Genomic DNA, 23,923 nt, shown 5'->3' with positions numbered 1-23,923 from the left:
TGGTCATTCTGTAGGAATGCGCTGTGTCTTCCTCATAGAAGCAGCTCCTGTGCTCCCTTGCAATCCCCACTAATGTAGTAATTCCTTAGATAATCTTTCCCCACCTCACTTTTTCATAGCACCATCGATCATTATTTCTCAGCCATCAGATTTTTTGATATTGTCTAGTTAATATCTGTTTATTTGTTATCAATGTAAACTCCCTAAAGTCTGAAACTTTGTCTTGGTTCTTCCTCTTCATTCACCATTGTTTCTTCAGTGCTTAGCACAATACCTGGCACATGGTGTATCTTAAAGGGGTAATTAAGAATCCAATCCTACGGTGGTAAACAGTAACAAGGTTCTTCAAAAAATTAAGTGTAGAAATACTGTATGATCCAGTAATTCCACTACTGGGTATTTACCCAAAGAAAATGAAAACACTAATTCAAAAACATACATGCAACCTAAATGTTTACTGCAGCATTGACAATAGCCAAGGTATGGAAGCAATCAAGAGATGGATGGATAAAAAAAGATGTGGTGTGTGTATACACACACACACACACACACACACACGCATAAAATATTACTCAGGATAAAAAAAAGGATGAGGTTTTGCCATTTGTGACAACATAGATGGACCTAGAGGGTACTATGCTAAGCGAAATAAGTCAAACTGAGAAAGACAAATACCACACGATTTCACTTATATGTGGAATCTAAACAACAAAAGCAAATGAATAAAAACAAGCAAACAAAAAAAGCAGAAACAGATCCACAGATATAGAAAAACCCTGACAATTATAAAGAGGGAAGGGGTGGAGGGTTGGGCAAAATGGGTGAAGGGGAATGGGGGATACGGCTTCTAGTTATGGAATGAATAAGTCATTGGGATGAAAGGTACGGCATGGGGAATATAGTCAACGGTGTTGAAATAGCACTGTATGGTCACAGACGGTAGCTACACTTCTGGTGAGCAAAGACTGGTTGAATCACTATGTTTTACACTTGAAACTAATGTGATATTATGTACTTTACTTATGTAGACTGTACTTTAATTTTAAAACAAAGAATTCAATCCCTGGTTCCACAATTTTGATCTCAGTTGGCTTTTCATTTTCCCAAGATAGCACTTCCTTTTGAATTAGGATTTACATTTTCTTGGTTATTTGAACTTGTTTTCTCAGATACAGGTAAGTGGTTAACCAGATAAAATTGCTCTATGTCAAATACAAGTTATTAATTTCATAAAAAAATCATTCTGTTCTTCAGAAATGGTATTTTAGTAACTAGTTAATAGGATACAAATAACAAGCTAGAAAGATAGTATGAGGAGTGAATTATGGAGTAAAACTTCTATCTTAGTGAAGAAGGACATTTTATGTTTTAGCGTATAAAGTATGATGGATACCCAAAATTCAAAAGAAGGGATTCCCAAAAAGGATTACATACAGATTTTGAAGTTTCCCTTTCTCATTCTTTAGAAACTTGATTCATATGCATTCCTTCGTATACTAATGTTATTCAGGTTAATGCACAGACTGCATTTCTCTAAAAACTGGCCTAAATCCACCACTTGGCAACTCATTTCAAGATGGGTATACTTTTCTATATCAAATTTATTCATTATGAGAAAGCATTCCTTGAAGTTCATGGGAACAAGTTTAAATAATTAAAAGAACCCATGATTTCCAATAGAATGAGCAAAAAATATAAATAAATCTAAAAACACTTTAGGTAAACTAATGAAACACCACACTGTGAAGACTACTACATTAAGGGAAACTAGGGAGTTTGGAGCATGCTGCTAACCTTTGAAATTAATTTTAAGGAAATATTCCTGTCATTCTTCAATTGAGAGGCCATGGGAATTTTCATGTTTAGGAAACTACAAACACAGCACACATTAAGGAATCTACAGAAAAATTCTGGTAGCACCACCAACAGTAAAAAAGAAAACTTTCTAAATAAGCCTAGCAGTAAGGTAGGCATTCAGTAAAGTTGATAAAACACTAAAGGGAAGGGCTTATTAGGGAGTTGTATTTTCCCAAGGCCTAGGAGGAATGACCAGGCAAAGCTGTGGAAGGCTTTCTCCCTAGAGAACAGCTCACTACTCAGACACCTCGGCTGGTACTCTCTGCACAAGCAACAACTTACATCACTCTGCAGGTCGTAGGCTTTCCTGGCTTGGATCACATCATTCTGGTCGGGAAAGCAAGACCAGTGGTGCAGGTACTGGCGATAATCCACATCACTTGCTAAGGCCTGGCCTTCTTTGGCAGCATTGATGGACACCATGTCCACTGGGATGGAGATCTTGGCCTTGTGGTCATTGTAGGCCTTTTTGTACAGCCTGTCATTCTGCATTTTTAACACACTTGCTGCCCAAGCCAGCTTAGGGTCTTCTTTGGCATTGCGACATCCAATATAATGGCCTTTCTGTTTCTCGTAAGCGGTTTTGTATAGATACTGGTATATGTGAACAAAAAAGAAGAGTCATTTTTCTCAGTTCACTTTTTCTAAACAGTCTGCTCCAAATAAGTCCATCTCCCCTACATTAGCCTCTTTTGGGCACTGTTTTTAAGTCCATACTCTAAGTTTTATGATTCTTTTTTTAAATTTTTTTATTTATTTGTGATAGTCACAGATTGAGAGAGAGGCAGAGACACAGGCAGAGGGAGAAGCAGGCTCCATGCACCGGGAGCCCAATGTGGGATTCGATCCCGGGTCTCCAGGATCGCGCCCTGGGCCAAAGGCAGGCGCCAAACCGCTGCGCCACCCAGGGATCCCTAAGTTTTATGATTCTTAACACATTGGTTTATCTTCTATGTCCACATGCATGAATACATTATGAGCATCTCTAAGGCAAGAAGTGTGCTTCTAGATTATCCCCAATATAGGCTTATCTAGTGTTTCCCAACCTTGAGTCACTGTCTACTACCTTCACGTTTTGCCACAATCAAGTAGCACCAGTGCTTCATACTTTAAATTTATTTAAACAAAGATTCTAGTCTATAAACTAAAGTGTAAACTTCGAAATATTTTTATTCTAAAATTTATAATCCCGTAAATGGAAAAATATATTTCTAGCACATTTTAACATATAACTTTTTAAAAATGCTTGTCCATCCACTGGACAAGAACATTCTGTATGTTTAAAATTATCACAGGAGGGATCCCTGGGTGGTGCAGTGGTTTGGCGCCTGCCTTTGGCCCAGGGCGCAATCCTGGAGACCCGGGATCGAATCCCACATCGGGCTCCCGGTGCATGGAGCCTGCTTCTCCCTCTGCCTGTGTCTCTGCCTCTCTCTCTCTATCTGTGTGTGACTATCATAAACAAAAAAATTAAAAAAAAAATAAAATTATCACAGGAGAAACTTATGTATGCTGCACTTCAAGAAACAGAACTTTTTGTATCCATTGAATTTTTAGAAGTGCTTGTAAATTACATGATTTTGAGAAGATAGTGAAAAGAAAATAAAAACCTGTGCTTAAACATAAGAAGAACAGAACCAAGCCCGATGCAAAAGGGGCACCGAACTGTTGTACAAGTTATTCTTAGATTTGAGATTTCAAAGCAAGACACTAATCACGATGATCTCCATTCTACTTAAGTGTATTGGGAATTAAGCTAAAGATTAGAAAAGTATTGACTCCCATATGTCATCTATTAGTGTTGGTTAAGGCTGGGAAAAAAGGAGCTCTCACATCACTGGCGATATCCCTGGAAGCCCTGGCGTGCTGAATTGGGATGGCATCTTCCCGCAGGTCATAACCTGTCATCTTGACATCTTCCCAAGCTTGTTTATAATGTTTCTGCAAATGGAGATTGCAATGCCACAGTTAATCTGAAGAGGGAGCCACTGAGTCAGCCTTACTGATGTGTAAGAAAACCTGTTAAGTCACATGGAAAATTAGTCTCCCCTTAAGATTTATAAAATAGGCTGGTTTCTTAACTTAATGAAATTAAGTTCCATTAGATTTTTATTTCTTTTTATTTTTTTCCAGTAGAGTTTTAAATGCAATTTAGTAAAGTTCATTTTTTTCAAGAAAGAAATTAGGAGACAGTAAATCATGTAAAAATGAGAAAAATACATAGCGTTCGGCTTTAAAAGGAAAAATCAATGATGGGCCACTAAAAAGAGAACCAAGTAATACTATACTTGCATATGTATGTTTTTATGTGGTGTTTTTGGTGAAAGCAGTGCATTTTTCCTTCCAACAAAGGACACACATCTCTATTTATAAACACAACATGCATATGCATACGCATGCCTGTGTACATGGGTGCTCACACGTGGCACTTCTCATTTGTTTAAATACTAGAAATCAAAGGAATGATAGGGAAATGCCTTTTGCTAAATTTCCTCTGGAACATACCAACTTAAGTTTCAGTGAGGCAGAAAATATTGTGTAAACCAAGTGAGTGTGTAGCTCCTTACATCACTGATCTGTATGGCATTGATCTTGGACTGCAGCATCCCTGGAGTGTCCGCTGGCACATTCACATTCGCTTTCTCTCTCTCCCAGGCATCACGATACAATGGCTGGTAAAAAGGAAAAAAGGTGGTTGATAAGTAAATAGGCCAATTACTGCACGAATAAAATTATAGGGACAATTAACAGTTCTCTTTGGATGTTCGCAGATATCAATGATATAAATCTAGATTACATTTTATTTTCATTGTGTGAATTTTTTTGGTTGTTGTTGTTAAGTACTCTCCACAGCAGCATGGAGCCCAACATGGAGCTTGAACTCACGACCTTAAGATCAAGACCTGAGCTGAGATCAAGAATCGAATGCTCAACTGACTGAACCACCCAGGCACCCCTTCATTTGTGTTATTTAAAAGGTGCCAATAATGACTCCAACAAGAAGAATACATTGATGTATGATGTAATATAAGTGGAAAATGAATCAGAAATACAGTAGTAAAATGATCCTTTTTCATTAAGTCACATGTAATCATCTGGCAGGTAAACCTACATGGCAGGTAACTATGATAATCCACATCACTAATAAAATCCTGGCTTTCTTGGCCCAAATAACTATCACAGTATCTAATATTCAGGCCACCCTTGGACTTTTCAATTTCCCTCATGATTAAAAAGCAATAAAAGGTGGTAGTTCTGTGATCATGGCATTACCTAGTAGACTTGCATTACAAGCAAGACCTCAAAATGTATTCAGAATGTGTATCAGAGTTTGCGGAATATAAAGATGCCCACCGCATCTATGTCAAAGAGTCATCTAGGTAACTGAACTGTGGATACCATTAATTGATTGACTGTGAAATTCTATCTGGATACATGAATGTTCAAGGTTCTAATCCTGGTAGTAGCAACTTAAATGTCACACAGTTCTTATGGAGACTTCTTCAATACGTCCGAACGCATCATACGCATCATCAACCCCGCTTACCTCACTGATCTGTACAGCATTGATCTTTGCCTGGATGACTTCAGGGGTATCAACAATGCTGGTGAATTTGAAGTCCTCAGGCTTTATACGATACAACCTCTCATTCAGGAGATTCTGGGCATTCTTCACTCTCATCACTTCCACAGAACCCTCTGGCAACCATCCTATACCCTTTAACCATTCCAGGTCTGATTTGTACACGTTCTGTATGAAGGAAGGGACCACAGAGTTCAAAAGAGTCAAGTCTGCTCACTAGACCACGATGCCAGCAGGCCACACACTACCTCTATTTAAACTAGCTGGGTGGCCAGTCCCATGGAATGGAAGGATCAACATTAAATATTAATATTTGGGTGTTATATCTCTGGCACACATCTCTGGGAGAAGTTCACGTAATCCTACAGGAATTGGAGCAGGGCTGACGAGTGACCCTTGTGGAATCACAGCAATGGCACATTGTTTTGTTTTTATACAAGGTTGAGCATCTGTGCTCACTACTTGAAATCTGCCTTTTTTGCACTACTGAGAATAACATCTGTAAGAATTTGGGAGAATAAGGTCTTCAGAGGCATATATACTGAGGAAAAAATACATACTTTTATCTGTATACACCACTCTATAAATATATGTACATGTACATTTTTTCTATATGTACCAGATAAACTTAAAATCCAACATTTCCTTACATTCAAATTTATTTCTGAAATTTAGATATCTGATTATGCAAACATAATGGGTTAAAAACAATTGGGACTGAAATTTTCTATCTAATTACATAGAATAAGAGGTTTTTTTGTCTTAAAAAAATAAGACCTTGGCACATAAGAAGGAATCCTCCACAAGACAATGTTCCAAATGATTCTATAACCATGAAATATACAGATTATGTTAGGTTCTATTAAGATTACCACTTAAATTATATCCCTAGGGAGTACACCATGACGCTATTCACAGAGACACACATCTCCCCCAAGAGTCTGGTGATAAATATACGCATATCAAAAAAAATATACGCACATCACTCTGCAGTTCATAGGCCTTCTTAGCCTGGATCACATCATTCTGATCTGGCAAACATGTCCACTGGTGCAGATAATTGCGATAATCAATATCGCTAACCAGGACCTGGCACTTCTTGGCCTGAACAATTGACATCATGTCCAATGGTGTATTGTGAATTCCTTTAGACTTCTCATAAGCTTTCTTGTATTCTCTGTCACTCTGGATCTTGGCAGCGTGTATAGACCATACCAATTTGGGGTCATCTTGTAGGGTGCGGAAACCCACATGGTGGCCCAGTTGCTTACGGTAACCTTCTTTGTACTTGTACTAAAGTGGTGAAAAATCAGATAAACAGACATATGAAAATAATGTAGTAAGAGGACTTTTCATTAAATGTTTTCCAAATATTGGCAGTCATTATATATTTCAGTTCACTTTGAGGAAAATAGGGCTATTTTAGGTAGTTTGATAGAGAATGGGAATAAATCAGGAAGGAAATAGTATGGTGAATAAGTTACAAAAAATTATAGCTGACATTTACTGAGCAATGACTATACACCAGACACTATTATGAGTGCTTCAAATGTATGAGGTTGATCCGTGTGAAACTGATTTTTTTTTAGTAAAAAATAGTTTAGTAACAACTACAATACCATTTAATCTTCCCAACATCTCTGTGAAGTACATACTATTATTATTATTACATTTTTCAGATGTGGAAAATAAGACACAGTGGGTGTAATCATGGGTCTTCAAGGTTGCCTGAATGGTGGAACATTAAGTCAGTTGGTCCCCCAAGAGTACTAACAATACCTCAGTAGGAAAAAGTTATTTGTGTGGTTTTGGAGACAGGTAAAAAGGTGCATATTTCACAAGAATGGAAGCAAGGTCATTGGTTTGAATTAGATGACAACAAAAGGCCTGGGAACAAGAGTTTCCATCTTGTTCACACTTGTCCTAAAAGTGTCTTAGGACAAGAGTAAGATAATGTCTTTTCTTTTCTATATTTGGATAACATAGAAAAGTTTGGACAAAAGGGAGGGAGAGACAAGCGGGAATAAGGCAGATACTATAGATTGGCTATTGTATTTAGAGATAAAAATGAGAAATAAGAGGGAAGAAACAGGTGGATACACAAGATAAAAAATAGAGAAGAACCCAGACAAAGGGAACCGGATTGCTTAAAGATTTGGAGCTGAGGGTGGGAGGTAGGGAGCTTGGTAGGATAATTATTTTGACTAAGTTTTTAAATTACCATTAAACGAACTTCAAAAGGTTGCTGAGAGCATTATACATAAGCCTCCAGTATAAAATCTTATGTATAAAATGTGATTTCAGTCTTGTCTTACATGAAACTTTCAACTGCGATCTATATTTATGGAGAATGTCATAAATATTTGGGGGATAAAATGACACTGGTCAATAATCAAATCTATTGGTTCCTGAATTTTCCCCAAGAATTCTGCATAGATTCTTCGTGTTTTTTTTTCACTTCTACTTAGAAACAACCAAGACGTTATACACATACCTCATCTATGCTAACCTTAATGTGCTTCATTCCATTTTAATGTTTTTATTTTTTTAAAGATGTATTTGACAGGGAGAGAGAATGAGAGAGAGCATGAACACAGGCAGGAGGAGCAGCAGGCAGAGGGAGAGGGAGAAGCAGGCTCCCCACTGAGCACAAAACCTGACATGGGGCTTGATCCCAGGACCCTGAGATTATGACCTGAGCTGAAGGGAGATGCTTAACTGTATGAGCCACCCAGGTGACCCCATTCTAATGTCTTTAAATAGAGAAAATCTTTTTTAAATAGAGAAAAGTCTTTAGTGCAAAACAAAATTGTTTACATAGATTTTTTTGTAACCTCCCCCCTCAATTCTTAAAAAAACAAAAACTCTATTTGTTAAAAGAAGAGATAAACCACAAGGAAATAGAGGCCATACCTCACTGGCAATATCTCTGGAGGCTTTGGCTTGCTTGATTTCAATGGCATCTGCCTTGAAGTCATAGCCTTTCTGCTTGGTCTCATTCCAGTCTTTTTGGTAAAGTTTCTATTGAGGGAAAACACAGGTTTGTTTACAAAAATTGAAAATAAGTGAATACTCAAAATATGAATATGACAAAATGTAAATGAAGACAGGATAAGGAAAAACAGGCATTTCTGAGTTCCTCTGGTTATTGGCTATTTCCTTAATAGACTGCAGGATACTTCTGAACTAAGATTTTAAAGCTAAACATCTAGATCTACTAAATGTTTGAATACTTGTCTTCATCACAATACGGTACACATCTGAAAATACCCCAACACACAATACATGGAAACTAAGAATCAACTGTGAAGCTACAAAACCTTCATCAAGGTATCATGTAAGGTCCGGTAAGATTTTTTTTTCCTAATGTTGCCTTTTGACTTTTCAGAGGTCCCTGCTAAAGGGATGTGATATAGATATCTTATCCTTTGGATATGACTTAAAATTGTCTTTTAACTTTCTGACATGGAAAATAAGACACAAAGCTAATGGCTTTGAAATGTCAAACAATAATGTTCTGGATCAATCAAAAACCTATAAAGATAAATTAGACTGTCACCTCTTACTCCCTCAAGTAAGAGAAATTCAACTAGGTGTTTCAATATTCTCAATATATGATGAAACTGAGCTATGGACATTGGATATAGAACAATGCTTTCAAGATTGAAAGGAAGACAACAATAGAATTCAGATATTCCAACTCTTTGTAGTCCTGGGACCCAGCCATGTATTTAAACTAACATTTAAAAGAGAGAATTTCCATTCATATTGCATTAGGAATGGAAGCTAAAGAGAAAATGTTTAGCACCAAAAGCTGTACACATTTCTAAGATAGGTAATTTGTCCATTATACCACACTCCCAAAGCTGACATATATTTTCCTATGAAGGTATTTTCACTTCATATTTATGCCTCTTACATCGCTGATTTGCAGGGCATTTATATGGGCCTGCAGCATGACTGGCGTGTCAGAAGGAATGGTGATGTTGGTTTTATCTTTATTCCATGCATCTTGATATAGTTTCTGTGGAGAGAAGGGAAATATTACTTGAGTAGTGAATATGTGAAACATTAAGACTTAGAGACTAACCTGAAAAAAATTTTTGGGTGGTTAATTATATGTGTTAACTTGGCTTAGGCCACAATACCCAGATATTTAGTCATACATCATTAAAGATGTTTCTGTGAAGGTAGTTTGCAGATGAGATTAACGTTCTTCTCAGTAGACTTTGGTAAAGTAGACTACCCTCTGTAATGTGGTTGGGTCTTGTCCAAACAGCTGAAGGCCTTAATAGAGAAAAGACTGACCTCTGCGGAGCAAGAAGGAACTTTGTCGGCAAACTGCCTTTGGACCTGAACTGTGACTCTCTGCTAGGTCTCCAGCCTTTTCAGCAGGTTTTAGGCTTGCCAGCCTCCATAAACATATGGCCCAGTTCCATCACATAAAGCTCTCTTCCTCTGTGTATGTGTATGTATACAGACATTGTCTATAGATCTATCTACATCTCTCATATATACGTACACACATCTATACACGTACATACACACATATCTATATGTATCTATACGTATCGACATCACCTATTGGCTCTATTTCTCTGGAGAACCCCGACCAATACAATGTCAAACCATTTAAAATGCAGCATTATGCTACGTGTTTTAGTATTTAATAGGAGTTAAAGAAATATTTGTTCTACTTTGCATGTGCTTTTACCAAACTTGTCAACAGATTCTTAGAATTGCTCCCCTCACTATAAGTCTTCCAAGGGGAACAGTCTACTTGTTCAGTTTGGGTGGCATCCTTTGAAAACAGAGTCCTGCAAAAGGAATGCTTGGTAATAGGATGGTTCTTACCTCACTTATTTGCAGAGAATTGGCTTTTGCCAGGACAACATCTGGAGTGTCAACAATGGAAGTGAATTTCAAGGCCTCTGGCCGCGTTCTGTAAAGTCTTTCATTCACCAGGCCTTGAGCATTCTTCACTCTGTTCATTTCTACTGAGTCTTCTGGCATCCAGCCGATGCCACGCAGCCACTCCAGATCTGCCTTATATACACTCTACAAAGATGTTAGACAGAAATTATGTTCTATGGTTAGACACACCATCTCATAATTGAAAAATAAAGTACATGGAATCTAGGGGTTGATAAGCACAGAAGATGGTAGTTCTAAAAAAGTAGGACCTGCGATTTTACAGGACTCAGGGGTTTTAATATCAATGACACAGTAATTTGTAAAAGCATAATTATATATCCTAGCTGTGAGGAGTGATAAAATCGTAATAATATTGAATTTCTTGGTAATTATTTGATATTTCCAAAAAATTATAGAACTGAAAACACTTTTATAAAGGAAATTTTGTTGAATCTCATTCCATTTTAATTCTATAATAACTGAAGAAAACTTTGGTCCGTGGATATAGTACAATAGTGGCAGTTACTTTAAAAGTAGTCAGATAATTTGTGTTTGTTGGCAATATATTTTCATTGCCAGAAAGTACAGATGACATGAAGAAAACAGTCTGGAATCTAGGCCAGTAAATGAAAGACATGGCCTAAGTAGGATTCTTCATCTCTATTCTTTGATTCCTAGGGCATAACTCCTGAATATGGGTTATGTATTAAACAATGCGAGTGGTGCCCTCCTGTGTGTGTGCAGTGCATAATCCATGAGTCTATTCACACAAGGGTCCAGAGGAGTCTATTCACAGAAGGGTCCACAGGAGTGGACAATTAATAAATCTATGCCCTCTCATTCCGTCTTTCCCAAAGTTTGTGTTACGTACATCGCTCTGCAGTTCATAGGCCTTCTTTGCTTGGATAATGTCGTTTTGATCAGGTAAGCATGTCCAGTGATGTAGGTAATTTCGATAATCAATGTCACTGACCAAAGTTTGACATTGCTTGGCCATCACGATGCCTAACATGTCCACTGGGCTACTGAATTTGGTCTTCCATTTCTGGAATTCCTTCTTGTACTCCCTTTCACTTTGAATCTTCCCTGCATGTATGGCACACATAATCTTGGGATCATCTTCAACACTCTGGGCTCCAATGTGGTGGCCTTTCTGTCTCTCATATGCTTCTTTGTATTTGTACTAAAATGAGAGAAATGCAGCTTTAGAAACCTAGTTTTAAGACTGTATACATGCCAACAACTGCAGAAAACGTGAACACCCACAAGAAAATGGATAAGAACTTCATATCACAAACATTTTGGCATCTCTGAATAATCTTAAGCTCTATCATAAGCATAACGGTGGTATATTCATTTATCTTCACTGGTGCAGGCCTTCCAGCTACAATTCCAAACTATTCTTCTCTGTGACAACAAAGGGAAAAAGTCAAAGAAAGTAGGAAGCAGGAGTAGGGAATACATGTGGAAACAATTGCAAAATGTGGCCAACCGGCCTCACAGTGGCCATTCTGCAGCGTGACACCAAAGGGGGTTAGATAAAGGCCACTTACATCACTGGCGATGTCCCTTGAGGCCTTGGCACTTTTGATGGAAATAGCATCAGCCCTCAGATCATAGTCCTTCATCTTTGATTCATCCCATCCCTTGGTGTAAAGTTTCTAGATAGAGGATAATACATAACAGAAAAATAAGAGTGGTTTAGAAAAGTTAATAGGCCAATTCCAGACAGGAAAGTGTAAGGTAGAAGTAGGTTAATGAATCCGAGAAAGGCTTAAGAGATAATCAGGAAGCTTCTTACTTGGCTGATATTGGCAGAATTGCTCTTGGCCAATATGATTTCTGGGGTGTCTGGCATCACATGGATGGAGGCTTTGTCAGCATTCCAAGCTTCTGTATATAAATGCTATGGGGGAAGTGAGGTAAAACCCTTTGTTAAAGCTCATACATTACAGTTATTTTCAAATTTAACACATTTTAGTGTTAAAAAAATCCTAAAAGCCCTCGTAAGGCTATTTTACAGGTGAGGGAAGCAAAAGGGTACTGGGGAGAGTGAAACATGATATTTAAGCTGCCATATGATAGCTTCATAGCTAATATGAAGTGATATAATGGTTTCAATTATTAATTCTTCTCTTCCAGTGAATCTCAAGCTTACTCATAGGACCTCCAAGGATGGAACCCGGCTATAGTATTATGATATAGTAGAAGTCCCTAGACTCCAGAGTTAATCCCAAATTCAAACCCAATTCCACTATGTCCAAGCTGTGTAATCTTGAGAAAGGTACATAATGCCTTAAATTCCTCATTTCTAAGAGGTAGATAATCATATTTTTACTGAGTGCTTTTGAAGATTAACCATAACATATGTAAGATGCCAGAGTCTTAGTAGGCACTCGGCAGATTTTATGGTGTTTCCTATTCTTATCACTGTAGTTGCTGTGATAGACCTGGGATAAAATAGAATTTTGGGGGTTTTAATACTTCAAGCTTTGGATTTTGCTGAGAGTTGATGTCATACTCTGCATTGAGCACCCAATGTTGGAAGATGTCCAAGCAGGTGCAGAAGAATTCAGGTAAGTTCAATTCAATCTAAAATGTGAATATTAAGGACCTCCAAGGTCCTCATATAAAGAATGAGCCCAGTATCAATAAACAGATTGCTAGAACTCCAGAAAAAAGAAGTGATTATCTATCCTGTGTAATGACACTAAAAGCAAAAGTAGCAGCTCACTTCCTAAAGTAGACTTCCACAATCAAACATGGAAGAGCAAACCAAGGAACTAATTTGAGTTGTTCACTGGCATTGCTATAAACACGGTCTCCCAGAGTTCAGAACAAAATACTAAAGGGCTGTTTATTCCTTCTAGGAGGCATAAAGAGAAGTCAGTGGTTTGAGTCTGCTCTGCCTAGAAGAATGTACAAGGACAAGTAATGGATCGATGGATGCCTCCATGTCACTGCTCAGAAGAGTACGTGCATTACTCCCAAGAAATTATCCCAGGCTATGCTTCCTCGTGCACACAGAGAACTGGGGGATACAGTGTTGAGAAGCACATGCAGGTCCAACTAGAAATCAAATAGATGCTCTGTTGAAGACATGTGTGAGAATCAGGCCCATTACCTCTCCTTTCTCTGAAAACCCTTTAGGGCGTTTCTCACTTTATGAGCCAAGTCCATGGAAGGTAGAACTCAGGAAATGGAAACAGTTGGATACTCACTTTGCTCATCGTCAGGGCATTATTCTTTGCCAGGACAATCTCTGGGGTGTCTGTAATGCATGTGAATTTGAGCTGGTCTGCTGGCTGGCGGTACTTCCTTTCACTCAGGATTTCTCCAGCTCTCTTCACGTTCTCGATCTCTACAGAACCAATGGGCACCCATCCAATGCCCCTCAGCCACTCCAGATCAGACTTGTAAATAACCTGAAAATGAAATAATGCTAAATATTACCTAGACAGCCTGGTGTCTGACCTGGAGTTAGCATATAGAGACACTGTATAGCTCTGAATCTTACTGTGTGAATTTCTGGGAAGACCCAAGACTGACTGACTTTGCTGTAGAGTGGCTAGCCCAACACTCTGTCGCTGAAGGTAGCCAATGTTTGCTGGTTTAAAGACTCCTCAGGGATCCCTGGGTGGCGCAGCGGTTTAGCGCCTGCCTTTGGCCCAGGGCGCGATTCTGGAGACCTGGGATCGAATCCCACGTCAGGCCTCCGGTGCATGGAGCCTGCTTCTCCCTCTGCCTGTGTCTCTGCGTCTCTCTCTCTCTGTGTGTGTGTGTGACTATCATACATACATACATACATACATAAATAAAATAAAATAAAATAAAATAAAATAAAATAAAATAAAATAAAATAAAATAAAATAAAATAAAAAATAAATAAAATAAAATAAAATAAAATAAAATAAAATAAAATAAAATAAAATAAAATAAAATAAAGACTCCTCAACTCTGTACTCACTTTGGCAGCACGTAAAGACTCATAAAATCTAACAATATGAAATTTCGTTGATGCAAAACCATTTTAAGGAAATTAGTGACTGCCACCTGATAGAAAGCATTCTCCAATTCGATTGCCTGTGCTCCCTGTGTGGGAATACTGCTCCATCAGAATATGGCTTGTTCCTATCCCAGCAGGCACTGGCCCTATATCATAAAGATGAACACTACTAGCTGATCACATGTTGAGTTCATGCATTTTCTGGGGACGACAAAAAGGGCATCTTTTTTTCATGTGATTCTCTATACATGCTTCTAAACCAAAGAGTACCTGTATTTTTGTACTCTTATCTTACTTATTCTCCATCCCCTTTCTTATGTCATAATTCAAGGAAAAAATGTATTTTATCTCTCCATCATTTTTCTTCTTTGAATTTAAATAACTGGCTAAAGGAAAAATTTTCTCATCAGTAAAGGTAACATTCTTTCTGTTTGTGTGGCTTTTTGGGAAAAATTCTTTTTTTTTTTTTTTTTTACAATGCCACTATGTTTATCATTCTTTCAAAAGTGACTGCTTGTGAGAGTCTGATCAAAAAACCAAGGAGATACTATACCAATGAAGTAGTAATTGGTATAGTGTGTGTGTGTGTGTGTGTGTGTATATACACATATAAAGAGTCCCAGGGATAATCTGCTGGAGGACAACAAAAGTGCCTCACATGTTTCTAGAGAGTTATATTGTTTTCAGCTTCTTAGAAAAATTATCTTAATAGGTACAGTTCACTCTTAAACTTCCTTGTACAAGTAATGGGTTAAATTAAGCAATAAGAAAAATGAAAATGTGGTCAATTCATTTGGAAATTTAGATTGTATTAAACCAGCAATTCTGAACCTGGCATCAATGAACTTGAACAGAAAAATATAATGTCTTTAATTTTATTAACCTCTAATTGAAATACAGCATTTCTCTCAGTTATAAGTATAGGCTACAGATCACAGTAGCATTAGCACTATATGAGACTTTGTCAGCAATAAAAATCCCAAGTATTTTCATATGCTATTACAGTTGTTGCAGGCATCTTCAAATATTTATGCTCGTTACTTCTTTGAAATTAAACTGTTATTAAATCCAGTGCTAGATCTTTTATTTAATGTTAAAAAAGCATGCATATTACTACATCATAAATTCAATTTAATACTTCCATAACTATATCTTGATTTGATCAATTTCTTCTGAAACATAATATATACTGCATCTTGTGCATCTCATGACATTGTCTTGAGAAGCTGTGCCTGGTCTCAAGGGACTGCCAAAAGATTCCATGACATGAAAAGTTAGAACCCCTTTAAAAAAATCTTTTAAATATGTGCTGATGTGGTCAGCACCACAGAGGTAATCTGTCATATGGACACTCTCTAGTCCCAAAAGAAAAGAAAGGTAATTCACCTGATAAGATCACTTTCTCTTCCCCCCCAAGGGAAGGTGACCCTGTCTGAAACAATCCTTTCCTTTCTTATGCTAATAACTTCCTTGTCCTACTCTCCTTCCAATAAAAACCTTCCATTTTTACAATTCTTTGGAGTTACTCTCTACTTGCTGGATGGATTGCAGCCCCATTCATGAACTGGTTAATAAAGCTATTTAAATCTTTAAAATAAACAAACACATGCTTAGACCCACTCACATCGCTCTGAAGGTCATATGCCTTCCGGGCCTGAATGATGTCGTTCTGGTCAGGCAAGCACATCCATTCATGTAGGGGATGCTTGTAGTCTATGTCGCTCACGAGGACCTGACATTTCTTGGCCAGCACCAACCCCAACATGTCCACGGGGCTGCTGAACTTGGTCTTCCACTTCTCAAAGTCTTTCTTGTACTCCCTGTCACTCTGGATCTTGGCCACATGTATTGACCACATTATCTTGGGGTCATCCTCAACATTTCGGGCCCCAATGTGGTGGCCAAGCTGTTTGCGGTAGCCTTCCTTGTATTTGTACTGAAAAAAGAAAAGTGATAGGAGCCTAATGATAAGAACATCTCATTTATATAACATCTTATAATTTCATATACACATTATTTCTTTGGAGTTTTCCTTCCTAGCATAAGGAGAAAGGTTAATGTTATTGACTCCATTTTATAAAGTAGAAGCCTAAAGGCTTCTATAAGAGGGATTTTAGGCAATTTGTTCAAAATGACATCACAAGTAGGTGAGAGCTACTAGTTCTTAATATTTTTCCCTTCTGTTAAACTACACTACCTACTTTACATTTGATTACTTAACATGGAAAGAGAAAAGATCTTGTACAATCTAAAAGAATATCTACTTAAAGATGTGGCTATTTTTTTTCTAAAAATATATTAAAGATATGTTAGAATATCTCTCTTGTAATTAGAGTTTATACTGAATGCCCTGATTGAGAGAATGGGCTACATTAGATAGTCTCACCAGAAGATATCTCCCCTTATTAACCTGTAATGTCATTGAACTTTCATCATGAGAGAGTCATGCCTCAGGTTAACATTCTGTACTTTTAAAATTCAAGAATAACATGTTATGGTCCATTTTTACCATGAAACGATCAGTGTGAGCTTTTCTAGAAAATGTTTTGATAATAGAAGGAATGAAGCCTAAGTCTCAGGCATGGGGCCCCTCCAGAAGATGGAAAGCCTGGTACAAAATGAGGGCCCTAGATACCCTCAAGAGATGCTTCTCATGAGAAGGGAAGGGCTACTGAGAAGAGACAAGTAGGTGCTGAGGAAAAGCTTTGCTTACTTCTCAATTTGTCCTATCAACGAGTTAGGGGTATTCTGGTAGGAGAACCTCACTAAAAATTTACAAAGGATGAAAGAAAACTCTAAAACGCATCCATCAACTAGTCTTCCTTTAATGCCAGAATAAGGAGATAGAAGTAGTAGGAAAGGATTCCCATGTATGTTGGGGGACTTACATTTGCTTTCAATGTTTTCTACAAACATCTGCATCAATTGCTGCTCAACTTCTGGGGCTCCAAAATATGAACCCATTTTTAGTGTCTATAAAACAACCATTTTTAAAGAATATACCTCTATCCCCGATTTATTAGCAGGTATAATGGACACGGTATCTTATGGTTTTCTTAGTCTTTTTTTATTTGCAACTTTCTACATGTGGGAATCACTAAATGAAGCTGAGACTTGTAGGGACAACCACAATTCTGGCAAGAAAAATTATAAAACTGCCATTTGGGAACATCTTTGAGTAAGAAATGCCTCTTCCAAAAACATCAACTTACATCACTAGCAATCTCTCTCGAAGCCTTGGCTGCCTGGATCGGGATGGCATCCAAACGCAAGTCATAGCCTTCCTTCTTTGACTCTTCCAAAGCAAGTTTGTAGAGTTTCTGTAGAAAAGAGAGTCATCAATCATAACTCCTTTCATAAAAAATAAAGCTGTTTATTATTAAATCTTCCCTGTCCTCATTTAAACTATAGAAAGAAATCTACAAAATCAAGTATGAGAGTGGGTTGGGTTCCTACAAAATTATCTAAGGACTTTTAAGGCACATGTTCTAAACTTTGGGATTTCACTGATTGTTAAAGTAAAAAAAAGAATTGGGGGAGAGATCAACATGTGGTTGCCAAAATTTTGTTTTGCCAAATAAGTACATGTAGAAAAAAATAACTATTTACTTTCACCATCCTAATATCAAAGAAAGGTCATCTTAATACTAGAGAAAGAAAAAAATAAGGACATTATTTTCAAATTGAATATATTTGGATTTAAGAAAAATCCAACGTATTTTATTTTTTTCCTCATTTTTTGCTATGGACTATCATCACAGACCATGATCAATCTGTTGAGTAGGGTTTCAGAATGATCGCCCTGATGAAAATGCTGTTCCTGAAAGAGATGCCTAGGAAAATGCTTGCAAAGAACATTAAATGGTAATCAGAATATTCCTGAAGCAGCAAAATAATACAGGGCATGATAATCCATTGGGTTCCAGTACAGCACCTGCCTGCTAAATAATTGTTTAATCAAATAATGAGTTGACATTCACACTGACTTGTTGGGAGGGGAAGGCATTAGGAATATAATTCCTATTGAAATATTTCTCCATAAGCATTCCATTCCCTGGTATCCTGTTGGTAAAAGCTGGTCTACACCATGGACCTACCACATAGTCCAAAATTGAATCAATAGACAACTCTCTTCTACCAACATTAGTTTGGACTATGTATAATAAATTAGTTGAAATATTTCACTAAGAAAATAGTTACAATGGTTCTTTTTTGCCTTTCTGTTCATTTTTGATCAATAGTTTACTCACATCACTGTAGTTTATGCTGTTGAGTTTGGCTAGCATGATTTCTGGTGTATCTGGCATGACATGAATCGTTTTCTTATCATTGTCCCAGGCTTCAGTATATAAGCGCTATGAGAAAAAAAAAAAGATGAGCAAAATTATTTTGGCACGCACAGACTTTTTTTTTTTGATTATGTGTACCTCTAACAAAAGTAGAAATAAAATTATTAAAGTTGCATAAATTCCTACTTTTCATGTAAATTATTAGTTCTTAGAGTATTTAGTTTACTTGTTTACTATTTCATTGACTCAGTTGTTACTGTTTCTTATTTAAATTCTTTAACCATTTGGAAGTGTAATTGGGTTATAGTATTTAAACTCTGTAATTATGAAATTGGTATTTCTCATAGTTTAATGTCTTAAAGTATTATTAAGCAACTATGGTATTATAATGGAAAAATCATTTTTAAAGGTATCATAAGTCCTAAAGGAATTATAGGAATTCAGTAACATGTCAGGTTTTTTTTGTTTTGTTTTGTTTTTTACCTTTTTCTACAGTGAATTCCTCTATCTAGCAGTGAGGAGTAAAAACTCACCTTACTCATATTTATAGCATTGCTCTTTGCCAGCACCTGCTCCGGAGTGTCAGTTATGCTGGTAAATTTCAGTGTTTCTGGACGCTGACGGTAGATCGTATCACTCAGTATCTCGGTGGCCCTCTTGGCTTTAACAACATCCACGGAACCAATTGGAACCCAGCCAATGCCTTTCAACCATTCAAGGTCTGACTTGTATAAATTCTGCAAATCAATGGATAAGAAACATTTACTAAAATTTCAGATTCATAGTCACTAAATGGCCTATACTAGAGAAATGAAAAAGTACTGACGAACAGATAAAGCTCCCAGCATAGCTGATCACTCATTCACAGGCATTACTGAATCCTGAGAATATATTTTTTTCCCTGAGCATTTTTTGGTACAGAGGATTGTACCAAGAATGATGAAATAATTTTTCTAAAAAGTAGAAGGCACCTGCCTTCAAGGGTATTACAAGATGTTTACGCAAAAGCAGAGCTTCTTTAGCTTTGGAAAATGTGCTCTAATAGCTTCCAGTAAGACCCCAAACTCAGACCAATGCTGTGTGAGTGTTGCAATCATAAGACCTCTTGTTTTTTAAGGGAAAAGAGGTGAAATTAAACTATAGTAGTGAGTTTCAACACGTAGTAATGTTAACCTCTGCAAATCACACTCTTGCATTTTTAAAATTGCGATATAGTTGACATGTAATATATTAGCTTCAAGTGCACCACATGATTCAGTATATGCATATATTGTGAAATGATCGTCACAGTAAGTCTAGTTAACATTCACACATACCTACATTTTTTTTTGTGTAATGAGAACTTTAAAAACATCTTTATATCCATCTTCAAAATCACAATATCGAGTGTGTAATGTGGTGTTGTAAACATAGTATATTAGATATTACCCTATTTATTTTATTTTCTTCTCAATAGTACATGCTGTTTAGAAGAGTATTTCCTTGTCAGTAGGTATAAAATGTTTATTAAAATAACTTGGCATTGTATACTTCTGTTCCTCCTTCTTCCACCTCCATCCACACCCACAACGTTCTATCTCTTTAGCCAAAAATGTGCAGTTATAGATCTTTGAGAACTCAGTCTCATCTAACTCATGCAAAGGAAGCCTGAATCACAAGAAATATACCTGTAGGTAATTGCTAATATATATTTGATTTCCTCTTCTACATATGACTTTTGAGGAAGAAAAATTGAAGTAAATTGTAGTGATTTCTATGGGAGACTCTTTTTAAACATTTAATCACATATTGTTTAAAACACACAAATAATAAGGGACGCCTGGGTGGCTCAGCGGTTGAGCATCTCCCTTTGGCTCAAGGTGTGATCCTGGAGTCCTGGAATTGAGTCCCACATCAGGCTCCCTGCATAGAGCTGCTTCTCCCTCTGGCTGTGTCTCTCCCCTTCTGTGTCTCTTATGAATAAATAAATAAAATCTTTAAAAATATATACAAATAAGTCCCGGTCCATTGACATTTGTCAGAACCTAAGAACACGTCTCAGATCTGTTTTTAATATGCAGAACCAGCCTCAGGGATACTCACATCGCTCTGGAGGTCATAAGCTTTCCGAGCTTGGATGATGTCATTCTGGTCAGGCAGGCAGGTCCACTCATGCAGAGGATGTTTATAGTCCACATCGCTGACCAAGATCTGGCACTGCTTGGCCTGAACGATACCAAGCATGTCCACTGGGCTGCTGTACCTGGTCTTGTATTTCTCAAATTCTTTCTTGTACTCACGGTCACTCTGCACTTTGGCAATGTGCAGAGACCACATTATCTTAGGGTCGTCATGTACTGCTCTGGCACCAATGTGGTGACCCAACTGCTTACGATAAGCTTCCTTATATTTGTACTGAAAAAGAGAAACCGGTGAATAATGAGGGAGCACCAAGGGCTATTTCCTGTCATTCTTTTTGTGATGAGGCTTTGCTATGAAACCCTTAAGACACTAGAGGAATTTCAGGGCACCTGGGTGGCTCAGTTGGTTAAGCGGCTGCCTTTAGCTCTGGTCATAATCTCATGGGTCCTGAGATCAAGCCCTGAGTCAGGCTCCCTCCTCAGCAGGGAGTCTGCTTCTGTCTCTGCCTATCCCCTGACCCCTACTCATGCTCATACTTTCTCTCTCAAATAAATAAAATCTTAAAAAAAAATAAATAAAAGACACTAGGGGAGTTTCATCACATGCTGTTTTACATAATGAAAAGCTCTGGAAGGCTGTACAATAGTGAGAATACACTTACAACACTACTGAACTATACACTTGAAGATGGTTAAGATAGTAAATTTTATGTTATGTATTTTTAAATCATGATTAAAAAGAACCACCGACAAAAACTGACAATTTGTGACTATTCTAATTAATACTGAAGTTTGTCCAGGAATCTGGGGTCTTCATTCTTAGGGTAAAGGAATATTGATTTTGTGCGACCCCTCAAGCAAGGACACATAGCTTTTTAGCTATCCTCTGTCATTCCTCAAGTCACGGGGGAGAGTTCTGTTAAAGCCTGCTTCTCTCCTGGCATCTTTGTCTTGAGTGTATCCTGAGAAGAGCTTATGAGGTTTTACGAGAAGCTCAACATATCTCTACCTAGCTTTAATCAAGGTGCTCAATCTTATTAAGCAAAGACCAGAGGACAAGAGTCAAAAGAACCACATTCCAGTCCAGGCCTCGTCTCTATGCTGCTTACAATCTTGGGCAGGTTACCTACTATCTCAAATACTCAATTTATTTGCTTGTACAATGAAGGCAGTTAAGACTGGGGACTACTACAGCTCCACGGATGAGGACTACAGAGACTTCCAGCTATGACCCCCTGTGCAGGGGGCTTGGCCTGTTGGTAGAAAAGGGAAGGATTTGATCAGCTCGTACATCACTGGCAATGTCCCGAGAGGCCTTGGCAGCCACGATGGGAATGGCGTCGCTTCTCAAGTCATAGCCTTCTTTCTTGGCTTCTTCCATGGCCTGGCGATAGAAGTTCTGAGGAAAGAAAAAGTGGCTTTTAGATATAGTATTCACTTTCACTCTAAAAATGCATTTTTGTCAAAAGACTACTTTGGATACAGAACTAACTGCACTACTATGTTTAACCTTCAATCTTTAAAAATATATATATATTTTACTTTCTATTTAACTGAGGCATTTAAGTTGAAGTTTTAGATTCAGCAGGTTTTAACATTCCAATTTCTCTCACTCAAATCCTTATAGATTTTAGATGTTAATAGATTTCAAATGTGTTAGATTGTTCAGCACTTGGCTCTGCTCATGAAACAATCAAGAAATATTGATTTACTTAACTCCAAATTTGCATTAGGAATTTTATTCGCAAAAAATATGAGTGTATAACAATACATACTACCATGTGAGTACGTAAGCAAAATCGAACAGTGCTGATCTGAGGATAATCTGCTGGTCCTAAAATCTTTGTTAATATTGACTTGTTCCCTATTCATTTTGTCAACTGCTAGAAATTGCTAGCAGTCATAGGAAATAGCGGGTACTAAGGATTTATGAGTTGAAAGCACAAAAATGATAAAATTATATTTGATAGTTTTTTCTGTAAATTAGAAAAAAAAAAAAACACCTGTTCGGTTTCTGTGGTAGGACAGATACACACAGAAGGTGGAGCACAGGTGTTCCATTGGAACATAGTTTGAGAACCAGTGCATTAGACAAATCATCTATACTGGAAATCATTAGCCATTTTGCTTGTGAGCCACCTATAGGAATTTTGACCAATCCCATACAATGTTAAAATAAATGTTAAATAATTGCTAATATATTTTCAGTCAATCAAAACATAATAAAATATGGATTTTGATGATTTTTAAACATAAAAGTAAAAATTATTGCATCTCCCAATGTTATTTTTGTGATTTATAGAAACTGGCGGTACCTTGACTGAAAAAGCTTTGGGTGGACATTAATAAATTGTGTGGCAGAGTTTTTTCCTTTTTTTTTTTTTAATACTCTCAGGCATGTATCACATTAACTTTTTTTCTCTTTTTGGAAATAAAATATTCATAATATCTAAATATTTTAATATATGTTTTAATTTTCAAAAATATCTTTTCCTTAGTTTGAAAAATTTCAAACCTATAGAAAAATTTTAAGAATAGTACAATGAACCAACCCAATTATTAATGCTTTTGCCGTATTTATCTTTCTCTTGTATGTGTGGTATATTTCTTATTTTCAATAGTAAGAACCAATGGAGAGTACATTGTAATCATCATGACTTTCACTTTTATATATACTTAAGCTCATTTTTTTTACAACCATGATATTTTTATTAAATTTGGGAAGTTTAAGATCTATGTGTAGATAGGAAGTATTCAAATTTCACCAACTGTCCAAGTAATGTCATTTCTGGCAATATTGTTTTTTTTTTTTTGTTTTTGTTTTTTGTTTTTTTTACCTAAAATCCAATTCAGGAGCAAGAGTGGCATTTGGCTGTCTTTCTGTTTCTAGGCCTTTATTCTGTGCTTTTTGTTTTAAAGTGAAAGAAGAGTGGCTAACAAAGAAGTGATATCACCTTAAAGCAGAGGCCCTCTCAGGTGAGTAACGTAGAAGAGCATTAGGGAAGCTGAAGCTACATTAAGTGATTTGCTTAAAGCAAATGCAAGCCAGAAAACCTGTTGGAAAGATTTTGTTACCCCATAGACCCCTGAAGTTTGAAGGTAGCTCATCTTTGTTCCTCCCCCCCTCCCCCGCCCCAGACAGACTGGTCCTATG

At 37.2% G+C, this 23,923-nt stretch overlaps 1 protein-coding gene across 21 annotated transcripts in view; it reads right to left on the bottom strand.

Moving 5' to 3' along the window:
- The window catches only part of LOC129514638 (nebulin-like), a 201,565-nt gene that overhangs the window by 80,997 nt on the left and 96,645 nt on the right, over positions 1-23,923 (bottom strand). For all 21 annotated transcript variants that reach the window (XM_055333391.1, XM_055333376.1, XM_055333377.1 and 18 more), the window contains exons 72-89: positions 22,061-22,168; positions 20,732-21,043; positions 19,183-19,386; positions 18,611-18,715; positions 17,573-17,680; positions 15,985-16,296; positions 13,576-13,779; positions 12,156-12,260; positions 11,908-12,015; positions 11,226-11,537; positions 10,295-10,498; positions 9,360-9,464; positions 8,354-8,461; positions 6,422-6,733; positions 5,405-5,608; positions 4,425-4,529; positions 3,691-3,798; positions 2,140-2,451 (exon numbers count right to left, since the gene is read on the bottom strand). In XM_055333391.1, coding sequence (XP_055189366.1) covers positions 2,140-2,451; positions 3,691-3,798; positions 4,425-4,529; positions 5,405-5,608; positions 6,422-6,733; positions 8,354-8,461; positions 9,360-9,464; positions 10,295-10,498; positions 11,226-11,537; positions 11,908-12,015; positions 12,156-12,260; positions 13,576-13,779; positions 15,985-16,296; positions 17,573-17,680; positions 18,611-18,715; positions 19,183-19,386; positions 20,732-21,043; positions 22,061-22,168 — 3,336 coding nt within the window. The remainder of the gene's footprint in view (positions 1-2,139; positions 2,452-3,690; positions 3,799-4,424; positions 4,530-5,404; positions 5,609-6,421; positions 6,734-8,353; positions 8,462-9,359; positions 9,465-10,294; positions 10,499-11,225; positions 11,538-11,907; positions 12,016-12,155; positions 12,261-13,575; positions 13,780-15,984; positions 16,297-17,572; positions 17,681-18,610; positions 18,716-19,182; positions 19,387-20,731; positions 21,044-22,060; positions 22,169-23,923) is intronic.

This window comes from Nyctereutes procyonoides, unplaced genomic scaffold, assembly GCF_905146905.1.
Source record: "Nyctereutes procyonoides isolate TBG_1078 unplaced genomic scaffold, NYPRO_anot_genome, whole genome shotgun sequence".
Lineage (NCBI taxonomy): Eukaryota > Metazoa > Chordata > Mammalia > Carnivora > Canidae > Nyctereutes > Nyctereutes procyonoides.
Note: the sequence above shows the minus strand (reverse complement) of the source record. Positions and strands in the feature narration are given on the sequence as shown.